The sequence below is a fragment of the Sceloporus undulatus genome, chromosome 5, assembly GCF_019175285.1.
Source record: "Sceloporus undulatus isolate JIND9_A2432 ecotype Alabama chromosome 5, SceUnd_v1.1, whole genome shotgun sequence".
In the NCBI taxonomy this organism is placed as follows: Eukaryota; Metazoa; Chordata; class Lepidosauria; order Squamata; family Phrynosomatidae; genus Sceloporus; species Sceloporus undulatus.
Window position 1 is genome coordinate 96827756 of NC_056526.1, and position 14270 is coordinate 96842025.

At 37.8% G+C, this 14270-nt stretch overlaps 1 protein-coding gene across 1 annotated transcript in view; it reads left to right on the top strand.

The window, feature by feature from the left end:
* Nucleotides 1–7391, top strand: part of HS3ST1 (heparan sulfate-glucosamine 3-sulfotransferase 1) — a 17215-nt gene extending 9824 nt beyond the window's left edge. The window contains exon 2 of the mRNA XM_042469035.1: nt 6128–7391. Coding sequence (XP_042324969.1) covers nt 6218–7144 — 927 coding nt within the window. The 5' untranslated portion in view covers nt 6128–6217 and the 3' untranslated portion in view covers nt 7145–7391. The remainder of the gene's footprint in view (nt 1–6127) is intronic.
* Nucleotides 7392–14270: the final 6879 nt, after the last annotated feature.

The window sequence follows — 14270 nt, forward strand, 5'->3', positions numbered from 1 at the left end:
TTTGATCTGTTCTAGCTGCCCACAGTATCCTCAGTACTCTTCTCCAGTGCTATATTTTCCTCTTATCCACTTTCTCACTGTCCAGCTCTTGCATCTGTGGCTTGTATGATTCTTACTTTTATGCTTAGTTGTATATCTTTAAACTCTGAATTTTGCAGTGTCTACATTGAATTTGTGTAAGTCTCTATCATCATTATTTTTGTTTTCTTCATGTTCAGCAGTCAGACTGCCTTTGCACTTTCTTCTCTGATCCTCCTTAGTAGTTGTTCCAGGCCAGTGGTGTTTTCTGCTAGTAGTATGGTGTCATCTGCATATCTTAGGCGGGGTACAGACCGCCGCTTTGCGGCGGTCTGCCGCCGCCGCCAGTAGGTCCGCGGGGGAGCCGGAGCCTTCACATGGCCCGACTCCCGCGCGGACTGAAAAAGAAGCTCCAAAATGGAGCTTCTTTTTCCGTCGTGTTTGCGACGTAGCGAGGCGCCAGGGGCGCGCTCGCTACGTCACAAGCGGCGCGACGCGTACGGACGCTCAGCGTCCGATACGCAAAGATGGCGCCAGCCGTGTAGAAGGGCCGGCGCCATCTTCTACGGACGGAGTCCGTACTAGGCCCAGGGGCGTCTATAAGAGACACCCCTTATTTAAAATGGGACGTCCGGAGGACGTCCCAAATGGCGGTGCAGAAAGCACCTTAGATTGTTGATATTCCTTCTTCCTATCTTCAGTACCTATCACTAATTAATGGTTTGGTATTTTGTCTAAACCAGTTTTGCAATTATCATATTCACACTCAATCAATCATTTTTATAGTTTTTTGTGGGGAGTTTTGGGCTATGTGGCCATGTTCTAGCAGAGTTTATTACTGACGTTTCGCTAGCATTTGTGGCTGGTGAAATGTCAGGAATAAATTATGCTAGAACATGGCCACATAGCCCAAAAAAATCACAAAAAAATCACAAAAAACTATGGATGCCAGCCATGAAAGCCTTCGAAATCATTTTTATTGTGCTCAATGACCATATTAAATGACCATATTCCCAAATTCATCTGAATACATAAAATACATAAAATATATACATACTATGAACATTAGTAAGATACATACACCTACAGATATCAGTAAAATATGAGTGTAAATATAAGTCATAAAGAATATAAAATAGAGACATAAAATATACCTGTAAAAATAGTAAAAACCTCATCATTTTCTAACATCTTATTTTCACGATACTTCACTGCAGCAGCACAAAATTTTGCTATCTTAGGCCTTTTACAGACCGCCAGAAAAGGGCGGTCTGGTGGCGCCTCCACTTGCTCTGCGAGGGAGCTGCAGCTTATGTACCGTGCAGCTCCCTGGCGGAGTAAAAAGAAGCCCAAATGGCGCTTCTTCTTGCGGCGCGCTAATGACACCACAAGGCACCAATGGCACACTCACGACATCATTGGCGCCATGCGACGTGCGGACACTAGGCGTCCACGACGTCAAAATGGCGGCGCCCATGTAGAACAGGTACCCCCATTTTGTACATCCCCAGGACGTACTAGGGTTAGGGCGTCTGGAATGGACGCCCTTTCCTAACCCTAGTACTTTCTGGGGACGTACTTTGCGCCCGTCTGCAACAGGCCTCAGTCAACATCTCTGTATACTGCCCTGACATAAACAAAAGAGTATAAAAAGCCTCTGAATGTCCAGGGAATGCCTTTATATATGGTTCAATAAGAGTTTCCTGAATTCCAAGATAAGAGGAACAGTACAGAAGTTACTGTTTCGATTTCACCAGAGTTGCAGGGACATTTACGTTGATATTACGGAGTTTTTTAAGCTTCCCTTCTTGTATTGCTGATGGCAAAGCATTTAATTGAACCAAAGTAAAGGCTTTACATTGATTTGATATTGAAAGCAAATAGAGATAGTTAGCTGGTTTAAAGGGTATCAGTGCTGTGTCATATATCATTTGAGGTTATTCCTAGATCATGCTGCCTCTCTATATCCATAATTCATTGTCTGACTTTTTATGGTTTATTGAATTTAACTATTGTTTTATAGTTGTTCATGGGACTTTTTGCTAACCTCCCAGGAAGAACGTCTCTCTTTAAAGCAAGTTCTAAATGATTATTTCAAATAAGCACATCAGTCATTTTATTCATCTTTGACCTGGTGGCAAACCTCTGAAGAGTCCCTTAGAAGAAAATCTTCTTGGGTCCAAAACATACTGCAGAATAATTCAGTATGAGACTGCTTTAAGTGTCCTGGCTCAATGCTAGGGAATTCTGGGAACTGTAGTTTTGTGAGACATTTAGCCGCCTCTGTTAGAGCGCACTGGTGCCACAACAAATTACATTTTCCAGGATGCCTTAGCAAAGGGGTTCTGGGGAAATAGTGGAAATCCTTCCATGTCAGTTGTCTTCCTGCAATGTGCATGTGACTGGCCACTGTTGGAAACAGAATGCTAGGCCAAATGGACTCTGAATCTGGACTATGTTAGTCTCTCCCTGTCAGATTTATTCTATAATATAAATGAACAGCTAAAAGAAGATCTATATCCTGAAAACCTTTCTCATGGGTAGAGAAAGGTCAGTAACAATATATTCTGATAAAAAAAAGTCTCCCACTGTTCATTTTAAGAATAATTCCATGTGAAAGTGCTTTTTATGTTGATGGTGGTACTGCAAGTTCTGTATCTCTGCTGGCAGGATTTTGAATCACAAAGAGTCCAATCTGTAAGTGTTCTCTTAGATGTTTTAAATTTAGAAATTATACGTTTTTGAATAGAACATTTCATATCAAACAAAACCTGTTTAGATGTTCATTCTATTCTTAGGGAAGGTTAAAACCTACACCAAAAATCTATTTCTTAACATAACACAGTTTACAAGAACTAGTGATTAAATAAGAAGAAAAAAATAACTATGTTTTACATATTGCTTTACAGCAAGGATGAGAAACCATTTTCTAGTTGAATTCTTCACAACCTCAGCTGGAAATGATTTAGATCCACATCGAGCATTGAGTGGGACCTCAATCAAGGGAGTGACTCTACAAAGGCAGTATATATACGAATTACAGAGTTGCATACAAAGCACACTTTCTCTTACATACAGATAATTCCACACAGTGTCTATAGGTAACTGTTTAAGTGTGCAGCATTGTTTTCCCGTCACACAAACACTTTTTGCTAGAAATAAGCCCTGTTGAACAGGAAGAATAAAAACACTTCAAGAAGGCATCCTTGGGTGGAGAAAGTTGTATTAATGATTGAAAGAGTCCATTTCTACTTGATACAACTTGTGAACAATCCCCATAGAATCATAGACTCCTAGAGTTAAAAGAGACCACAAGGGCCATTCAGTCCAAACCCGTGCCATGCAGAAACTCACAATCAAAGCATCCCCGACAGATGGCCATCCAGCCTCTGCTTAAAGACCTCCAGGGAAGGAGACTCCACTAGTCTCTGAGAGAGTATGTTCTGCTGTTGAACTGCTCTTACTGTCAGGAAATTCCTCCTAATGCTAAGGTGGAATCTCCATGATTTATGGATCAGTTATGTATTTTTGTACATGTTGGTTTTGTCCCGTAAATTTTGAAATGGTTAGGTTGGATTAACCCCAAGCACTTCATTTTAAATATTGAAAGCAAGTACTTTTGGCACTTGTTCCATCACATTGTAGCATGGCCAAAAAAATATAACCCGGATGGGACTGTGTAAATAGGAAACAGGCTTCATTCTCACCTTGAAAAAAATTACATGCATTGTGAACAGCAAGACGAGGGTCAGAGGCACACTGTTCTCATACACTTCCAAAACAATATGTCTATCATGATTATTAGCTCCTAACATAACAATGACCCTATGTTATTTCTCTATGAGTGGCTGCTCTGCACTTTCATGGGGGGAAAGGAAACTTACACAATTTAAAAGCTTTGCTGGATCAGACCAGAGGTCTGATAAGTCCACCCTCCGATTTTCTGCAGTGCTGGTAAACAAGCATTTTGCATTGGGTCTTCTCAGCTACTTTGAGAAGATTACAAGCTCTCAACTACTTCACCATCTCAGTCAATAGTATTTAGTGCTATTAGTAGCTCTGAACTTGGGGAATCCATATAGCCATAATGACTTTTGCCCATTCATAACCTTATTTTCCATGACTCTAATCATCAGCCAGGCAAGCATGTAGTTATCATCAGATCTTGAAATGAATCACATAAAGTAATTCTGTGATGTACAAAGTTCTAGAGACTCTTTTGCTGAATCTTTTACTCTTTACAGCACATGTTTTGGTGTTCAACGACCTAAGTTATATTGTGGTTCATGTGCAAACATGGTAATTCATCAGTATATTAAACCAAAACATTCACAGTATAATTCCCTGGGAGAATCCACTTCTTACCTTCCATTATAAGGACTATGCATTTTTCTTCTGTGCTGTGGTTCCTGTTCCTTAACCTCATCCATCAACTTCCACATTTACTTTTGAATGTTTATTGAGAGACTTTACCAAGCATTGTTGTTTTCTATTTTAAAGTATATAATGCTTTTCATAAAGTCCTTCACCAAGGAACAAACAGTAAACCTAGGATTAATAGTAGAGGATTATATATACTCTTGTAGACAAATTACTGGGTAAAGAAGCATGGAGTAGAAAAAAGAAAACTGTTGATAGCCGATAAGCTTGACCATTTCTTCTATATGCTAGATATTTTTTTAATCTTTAGTAATGTTTCCCACCTATCTACGTGCATCACATCCTAGGTTGTTGTTGTTATTATTATTATTATTATTATGAATGCAAATATAAAACAGAAAAAATTATAAAACAATAACATTCTTTAACTCTCCATTCATCCTGATTTCCTGTAATTTCCAACAATACCCTGATAGTAATGAACTTTGCATTTCCCTCACAATAACAAACCATTTTCTGCTGCACTATTATCTTTAAATGATATATTATTAGAAGAACTTTGGAACAATAATGCACTAGTGGATCTTGGCAGTGATCCATAGTTTGGCATGATTTCAGGGAAATGTATATAGACTATGGAGATTATCATGCCAGTCCCTTTCCTGCTGCAGTAACACAATTAAATTAAAATGGGAACATGTTGCTTTCTGTCCAACTACTACCATACCTCTTTTTATTTGCAGGACAAGGGCTGCTGCCTCCATCACACTCCCTTCCTGCCCTCTCCCTTAACCTCATCTCCCTCCCTTATGCCCTACCCATTATACTTTTAGGGGGAGTTATTTCTTGCCCAACTTTTCACACATTTCCCTAACTCTGCAGTCATGATTTAAGTGTTTACTTTTTTAAAAAAAACCTTAAATTGGAACTGCAGATCTCCGAAACTGCAAGAAAAACCAAAAAAATTAAAAGGACTAGCAAGGGGGAGGAGGGAAAGAGGGACACTGACACCACATGACTGGCAATCACACAACTGCCCGTGAATGACTTTTCACACATTGAAAAATTGTGCGATTGCCAGTCCATTCATGGGTTTCCCCTGTGAATGAAAAGAAATGTCTGGATAACTATGGCTGGGAAGTGATATCATGTGATCAGCATCACCAAAGCCGCTCCCTTCTTGATGAAATTGCAATTTAAAAGCTGTGCTTGGTAATCTTCTACATTTAGTTAGGATTATAAGCAGTATAACTTGATATAATTTAAAAAACTGACATGGATTGTGTTAATGTATCATGGACATTTCGGTCACAATGAACATGATAGCAATGGTTGGACATGCAAAAAAGCTAGACCTAATGTCTTAGCTCTCATATTGACATAAAAATAATACTGAGTACAGGAACACTGAGAGCCAGTGTAGCGTAGTGTTTTGAGCATTTGATTATGACTGTGGAGACCAGGGTTCAAATCTTGGTCAGCTTGGTCATTGACTTGGGCAAGTCACTGGTTGATCTTTGGCAGGTCACATTCTCTTAGCTTCAGAAGATGCCAATGGCAAACCCCCTCTGAAGAAACTTGCCAAGAAAATGCCATGATAGGCCTTAGGGTCACCGTAAGTTGGAAACAACTTGAAAGCACACAACAGGCACATTATTTGAACTAATTGTTCTAACCATCCTTTCTTTCTTTCTTTCTTTCTTTCTTTCTTTCTTTCTTTCTTATTTAGTGAGTATTTCTCTCAAGGATTTCAGTTTCCTGGTGATGGGCTTTTCATGACGTGTATGCTGATAGTGTGAGAACAGACTGGATCTCTGTCATGGCAGTTTTCCTGCTGGGAGCGGCACTGCTTATTGTTCAGCCCCAGGTGGTGCCTTCTAGACCACCTTCCAGCACTAAGGCTGAAGCAGCAGCTCAGAAAGAACCATTTAAGAAAAGTGACTTCAAGGATGGCATCCATCCCAATGGGACACTCCAGCGACTTCCACAAACAATCATCATTGGCGTTCGGAAAGGTGGAACAAGAGCCTTACTAGAGATGTTAAGTCTCCATCCTGATATAGCAGCAGCAGAAAGCGAAGTCCACTTCTTTGATTGGGAAGAACATTACGGAAATGGTTTGGAATGGTATATTAACCAAATGCCATTCTCTTATACCCACCAGATAACAGTGGAAAAAACTCCAGCGTATTTTACTTCCTCCAGAGTGCCTGAAAGAGTGTATGGAATGAATAAATTTACCAGATTACTTCTTATTTTACGAGACCCAACTGAGAGGGTGTTGTCAGACTACACACAAGTGTTTTTCAATCACATGCAAAAAAACAAGCCATATCCTTCTATAGAAGAATTCCTGGTTAAAGATGGCAAACTCAATGTGAATTACAAGGCAATAAACAGGAGCTTGTATTATGTTCACATGCAAAACTGGTTGAAGTATTTTCCTCTGGATCACATTCATGTTGTAGATGGAGATAAACTAATCAAAGATCCCTTCCCAGAAATAGTAAAAGTAGAAGAGTTTTTAAAGCTGACTCCTCAGATTAATGCTTCAAACTTTTACTTCAATAAAACAAAAGGCTTTTACTGCCTAAGAGACAGTGGAAGGGATCGATGTTTACATGAGTCGAAAGGAAGAACACACCCCAAAGTAGATCCAATTTTACTTGAAAAGCTACGCAAATACTTTCGTGAACCTAATCAGAAATTCTTTGAACTTGTTGGCAAAACATTTGACTGGCACTGAATATGGGGACAAGTTACAGAGAGACCTATGAGGGCCTAAAACATTTCAGTGCGCGCTTAGAAAAGGAGGGCATTCAAACTATAATTTATTTATAAAATCCATAAATTACTTCTGTACAATATTAAGAGTCATGACTGCCATATAAGCTAGTAATATTTTTCTATTTGTTAAATTAAAACCTTTTGTAATGTTTTTCATAGTTGTTAATACTGTATTATGTCTATATATAAAATAATATTTCATGGGAGTAAGTGTTTTGATACTTTGGCTTTTAAATATGTATGTACGTGTGTGAGCAAAATGGTTAAAATGCAGCCTCAATTTTCCTTTTCTGTGAAATGCAAGGTTTTGACAACACTGTAGATTATTTCCATTAGCACAGTATTGTCCTGGTGACTCCTGACCACTGGGTTATATTATTTTAAGGGTCCCTTAACCAATGACATAGAGATTAACCCTTCACCATAGTGACATTTTACTGATAAAGTCCCCCCCCAGCTTATTATGAATTATCCTGCTTCTAGAAGAAAACAGCTGGATCGACTCCAACTCTATTAGATTCCCAGAACAGAGGAGCCACTGATTGAAAGTGCCATTGTCAAAGGCAAAGGATCCTAAAACAAAGGGACTATGAATTATTGTAATCCTCCACAAATGTTTGGGGAGGATGTTGCTTTAGCAACCAGAAGATTCATTGTTAAAACACTGTTCCAGTTAGGAAAAGAAGAATGCATTCTAATCATGATATATTCGTTTTTAAAAAATGAAGGTTACACTATCCTTCACTGGTTGACTTAAAATATATCATGAATGAGTGAAGGATCAAAGAGTAACCTATTTTTTTCCATAGTAATTATGTGTTGTTTGCTCAGGGACACACATCAGGGTTTGAGGACAGTGACTTTATAGCAGTGTAAACCTGCCTGGTCATATCTAATCATTGGTGAGCTATTATAAAAAGCCTATTATTTTAAATGCCTATTACAACAAAAGCCAGAATGACTGGCTTCAGAAATGCAGTCAGTTTTATTAGTTTCTCATTCTTTTATAACACAAGATATAACATAAAGCAGGATGGGCAGCACAGAAAGGTTCAGCATCTTCAGGGACGTATCCAAGGGGGGGGGTCTTAGTTCCGAACCCCCCTTCCATTAGAAAATGAGAAATGGTGTGCTGCTGCGCCAACCGCACCCAAGCTCCATTATAAATGGTGGCACTTAGTCTGGAACCCCCCCCCCCCCAATCCTAAAACCCTAGCTACATTCCTGGCATCCTCTGTGGCCACACTTACCTCTTCCAGGGAAATGCCTGACAACTCTTGCTTTTGTTTTGTTTTTTTGTTTTTTTTATTTTTTAAAATCTGCCATAACAATGCTAGCTTTTTATGTTAATAAATTCCCATGGTTGAATGTAATCTCCATGTTTGGGCAATCAATTTTGATTAAAATATGGTCCATGATGATGACCTGGAGGTCACTCAGATGGCCTTCTGAGAATGAATGTGACCAATGGGTTACACAATTCCCACTACTGATGTAAAACATATTCTCCCACTTTGGTGCATTTTTTAAAAAAAATAATTTTTATTGTTTGCTTTCAGTCTTTGAAACTCATAAACATCCTCTAAAACTATCGCCTATAATAGAGTGGTGGCATATTATTATTATTATTTCATTTATTACTTATCTCAAGGATTTATATCCTGCCATTTTCCCACAATGGGATCCAAGGCGGGTTACAATGATTTTATAAAATAAAAGTAAAAACATTGATTACAAAAGTTAAAAATAATTAAACATCATTAATATTAAAATATAAAAATAGTTAAAACCAGAGAAAAACATAATACATCGACAGCACAGAGCTCAAGAGATGTAAAATTAATCCACAAAATGCCTGCCTAAATAAAAATGTCTTCAGTTGCTAACCTGATCTCCAGTTCCACAAACTGGGAGCAGCCATGGACAAAGCTGTCTCCCAAGTCCTCACCAACTGCACCTGCAAAGGGGGTGGTACTGAGAGGAAAGCCCTCCCCTGCTGGCTAGTATAGGGAGACATGGCCCTTCACATAGTCTGGACTCAAGCTGTAGAATAGAATAAGGGTGCTGTGGGATGTCTAGACCAGTCCCCTCTTCAATGCAGGAAATGAAGAGCTAAATTGTCTTGAATAGGGAGCTTTCCAGGCTCTGCTTGGACCTACTGTATAATAAATTATTTCCCGTAAACCAATAATTTGTTTCATGGTGAAAAGGCTCTCACAAGCAAAATATTTCTTCCAAATGTTGTCTTATAACCACTGCTGTTGTGCTGCTCTGGATTCAAACCAATTTGCAAGCTTCTTAAAGTGGGATGCCTAGAACTTGGCACAATACTCAGCATGAGATTGACTGGTACAGGATAAAGCGGAATTATTATTTGTCATGGCTTAGAAACTATTGCTGTAATAACACAGACCGCAGTTTCATGAGCTGTTCCCAGCTATAGCACACCTCAGCCTCATATTCAGCTGTGATTGACTACCATCCGTCTTTTCCTATTTTTCATATATAATACTCGATTTAAAAAGATATATCTCAATTAGCTTTATTTTTCTTCCTCATTTCCTCAAATGGCTTTATTTTTCATAGAATCATAGAGTTGGAAGAGAGCACAAGGAGCCATGCAGGAACTCTCAATCAAAGCATCCCCGACAGATGGCCATCCAGCCTCTGCTTAAAGACCTCTAAGGAAGGAGACTCCACTACACTCCGAGGGAGTGTGTTCCACTGTTGAACAGCCCTTACTGTCAGGAAGTTCTTCCTAATGTTGAGGTGGAATCTCTTTTCCTGTAGCTTGCATCCATTGCTCTGGGTCCTAGTCTCTGGAGCAGCAGAAAACAAGCTTGCTCCTTCCTCAATGTGACATCCCTTCAAGTATTTCTGCTGCTTTGCCTAAGGAGAGTGTTGATGCGTTTTGTATTTTTCTGTGAACCTAGATTCTGTATTGTGCTTTAGACTTCACGCCAATTCTCCTATCTGTTTTTTTTTTCCCCTTATGGAAAGATTTATGTGATCATAGAAAAAACATGAGGAAATCATTGTTGAAGCATTTATTTAGTTCCCCAGTACATGTACTGGAAACGAAATTTCACTTTGATGTTTGGCTCTATGTAGTATTAGGCTGGCTCTTTACATATACTATGATGGGATTGATCGGTGATAGCATTACTGATGTCATATAGTCAGGGATAATCCTATCATGACTTTTAGTGAATCTTTGTGATGCATGTTCACTCCAGAGGTCACAGCCTACATAGCTTTGGGAGTAGGAAGAAGAGGTTCATGTGGATTCAATTGTAAGTAAAGATGCCAACCTCTAAAAGCAAACTTTTTGTTTTTGAACTGTCATGTTATGATGTGTTTAAAGTTATCCAAAGCAAGTTGTAATATCGAAGAATAAAATCTGTCATTTCCACTTGCACATGAATATGTGCTCATCTATATGTTCATCTCATGATCCTCTTTCTGGAGCCCCCTTTTGCTTGAGACTGGTCACCTTTATGTTCTTTATTTCCTAAATGTAAATACTGCCTGTCCATGTCTAGATTGCTAGATCCAAGGCATTATCCAAACAGACAACATGAAGCCAGGGGAAACACAGGCCTTTTGGTCTGTATAGACAGCCCCTCAGTGAGTCTAACAGTTGGGTTTTGGTCTTTATTTGAAGAAAAAATGTATGTATCAATTGATAAGTTTGAGAGTAGTATATAATATTTAGTGAGAGAAAAAATAGCAAATTTGTTTTCAGGATGGACAGAACAAAATTAAACAGAAAGTACTAATAGTAACATGTTATATATACTGTATGTGTATGTGTGTCAAGTATCTTATATACTATGAAACTCTGGAGATATTAAATGCATCTGATGAAGTGGTTCCATAATTCATGGAAATTCATACTTTAATAATATTATTAGTCTTTAGTGGCAACACTTTCTAAATCTGGTAAGGTTAATAATGCAATAACCAAATAACTATACTGACATTTCTGAAATGAATTCTGAGGTGTCTGAATCACAAGAACCATGACACAGATCCACAGCTGGATATCTAAAAGCACTTGGTTTTGGATCTTGATCTAATCAGATGAAGTAAACATAATGTGACTTGGTTAGCACTTGGGTACCACCTAGTGTTGCCTATGAGTTTGTTACTGAGCTTCTTAAATTTCTTTAAAGACACATTCTATTTCCATACAAAATAACCAGGTTTGGTGTATAATATGTTAATCACATGTTAATAACAATGTAAGTAAACATAACATTTCAAGCTAATATTCATATTAAGTGAATGTTGCCATCATGTTCTGCTGAAACACAAAGATTTCTGCCTTGTTGCTGAATTTCCTGAGAAAATATTTTCTGAATATAGTTCTGTACAGTTTTATACAGAATGCCTTTCTTGTTATGCAGAAATGAAGAATATAAATTTTGATTAATAAATGGGAGTGCATACATATGTAAAGGAAAAAGACTATTATAGTGAATTGCAGACTAGAGTCTAATAGAATTGTTCCTCAGATTGTCTACTGCAATTTCTTTCTTTGCTTATGTCACACATTATCTTTGCCCAGTAGTGCTGGCTACTTATTTTCTTGTAGTCCATCTTGACTATCTTTCTCTTCTATACTATGTAGAGTAGCAAGGTGAGAAGCATCCAAGGCCCTGAGATTTTGGGGGTGCCTTCTGGTCATGTCCTTAAATAAACTGTCCCCAGTCTTCAACTTGAACATACTGTAAACAAAATGTCCCTAACTATGGTATAGCACATGGGAATGAACAATGATAATGCAAGAAATGAAACTTCTGTTGACCAAAAGTTTCAGTTGGACTTATTCTTGCATTAACAAAAGACTCATTAGGAGACGTCTGGTGTTAGTTAATATTCGTAGCTACTGTAAAGGGCATCTGATAAACCCTTAATGACATGATAAACCCCAGTAGAATTACCCCAGCTCCTTGGAAACCTATTTCTTCCTTGCCACATGGATCTTTTCATGACGCACATGCAAAGGCAATGATGTATATATTCAGTCTTCCACTGACTACAGCTGAAACATTTTGATGAATAAATGATTTGTTGCCTGCAGGAGGATAAGAAAAGGTGGTCCTTTTCAATACTTTCAGCCAGAAAACAGGAAAATGGTAATTGGTGCTACATATAAAAAGGAACACCTGTGAACTAGTTAGCTCGTTGCAGACTGAGCTAATTGAACATGACACAAATTTTGACAACTGCATTGGCTTTGTTGGCTTCTTTCCTGTGACATCCAAAAAGTGTTTATTACTGACTATAGCTGTAGCTTGGGTTTTCATATATGTTCATGTTTTATCACAGTGGTGATATCTATTTGCTGATTTGATTAATGAAACAGTGCTTACAACCTGACAGGATGCGCTCATATTTAATCAGTTTTAATCATTTATATCAGCTTCTTCAGTTAATGATTCACTGCCTTAAATACTCTCAAGAGAAAGTAAGAGTGGCAAAGTTGAGCCGTGCCACTATATTCCTCCTCTGACTCTTCCAGCTGGCCCAAGGAAGCAATTATACAAGCACACAAAACAATGGAAATGAGAACAGTTTTGTAAATAATATATACTTCCCCCTAAACATATATAGACAACTGGTTTAATAGCTCATGAAAGTAGAGGGTTTTAATAATAATAATAATAATAATAATAATAATAATAATAATAATAATTTATATCCCGCCCCTCTATGAAACGCAAATGGGGCATCTTACGACATTAAAATATACATTCCCAAACCATCATTCCCACCCCCTTAAAATGCAATTAAACAGATTAGCATTAAAACAGTTAAAATCACAGTATAATGATAAACAGTGGCTATAGCGAGGTTGGGTCAGAAGCTGCATTTCCTTTTTTGGTGGCCAGGAATTTTTTCAGGAAAGGCTTGCCAGAAGAGATCCGTCTTAATGGCTTTCTTAAAGCTGTTTATGGTGGTAATATGATGGATCTCATCTGGCAGGCTGTTCTATAATCTGGAAGCGATAGCTTTAAAGGTCTTCTGGGCAGTTGTAGACAATGTAGTTTTAGAGGATATAACAAATTCCTCTCAGAGGACCTAAATGCATGGGGAATTATATAGAAGGATTGTTATTGTTGTTAGTCTGTGCCTTTTAAAATTGCTTCCAAAATTAAGCACACTAATATGGGCAAATGTTTTAAACATTAAAATTGTAATTAAATATATAAGTGCATATAATTGGATAGTGTCATTAAATATATAATTTCAATTCCAATAATTCAAATAAAAAGAATGGCCATTTTGGAATAAAACTTTTTTGTGTTAGTCTAGGATAATAATAATAATAATAATAATAATAATAATAATAATAATAATAATAATGTCTCAGTCGTATATGTAATGCGTCATATTCATCATCATGACAATGTGAAAAAATCTGGAAACATTGCTGATCAGTGGAACTCTATTTTAAATCAAGATGTTACAGATAACTTTGATGCAGTGTACAGGCTAAGTAAGAATTCTGTATCATCTTTTTATTATATTAATTGTAAATGTGTGCAAATAGTTAATGATCCACCCAATCTAATATTACATAATTTTCTAATACTACTGCATCTTACTGCACTTTCAGTGGGCCTACTTATTGTATCACAATTTCAATACATAAAATTGTCTCATTTATCATCCTATGTGATGTCAAATTAGTCTTGTTTTCACCTTGCATTCAAGCAGATTACTTTTTGTCACTTGAGTCCTATCTTTAAAAATCAACACTAAAATGGAATCATCTGAGATCATCTTGTGACATGTTGCCTCGAACCTAGGTCATAAAGCTGATTTCATCCAGTAAACCTTGAATATGCATAATTGTGATAGGTGTGGAGGAGAGGGTTAAAACTGGCTTATAAATCAAGAATCCTGAGTCCCAGTGTAGTCTATTGGTTTGAATGTTGGATTTGGACAGTTCAAATGACTATTCGACCATGAAAATCCACTGGATGACTTTGGACAAGTCACACTCTCACAGGCTCAGAGGAAGAAAATGGCAAAGCGCCTAGCTTTCGCACATCTCGGTGCAGTTGTGACACCGC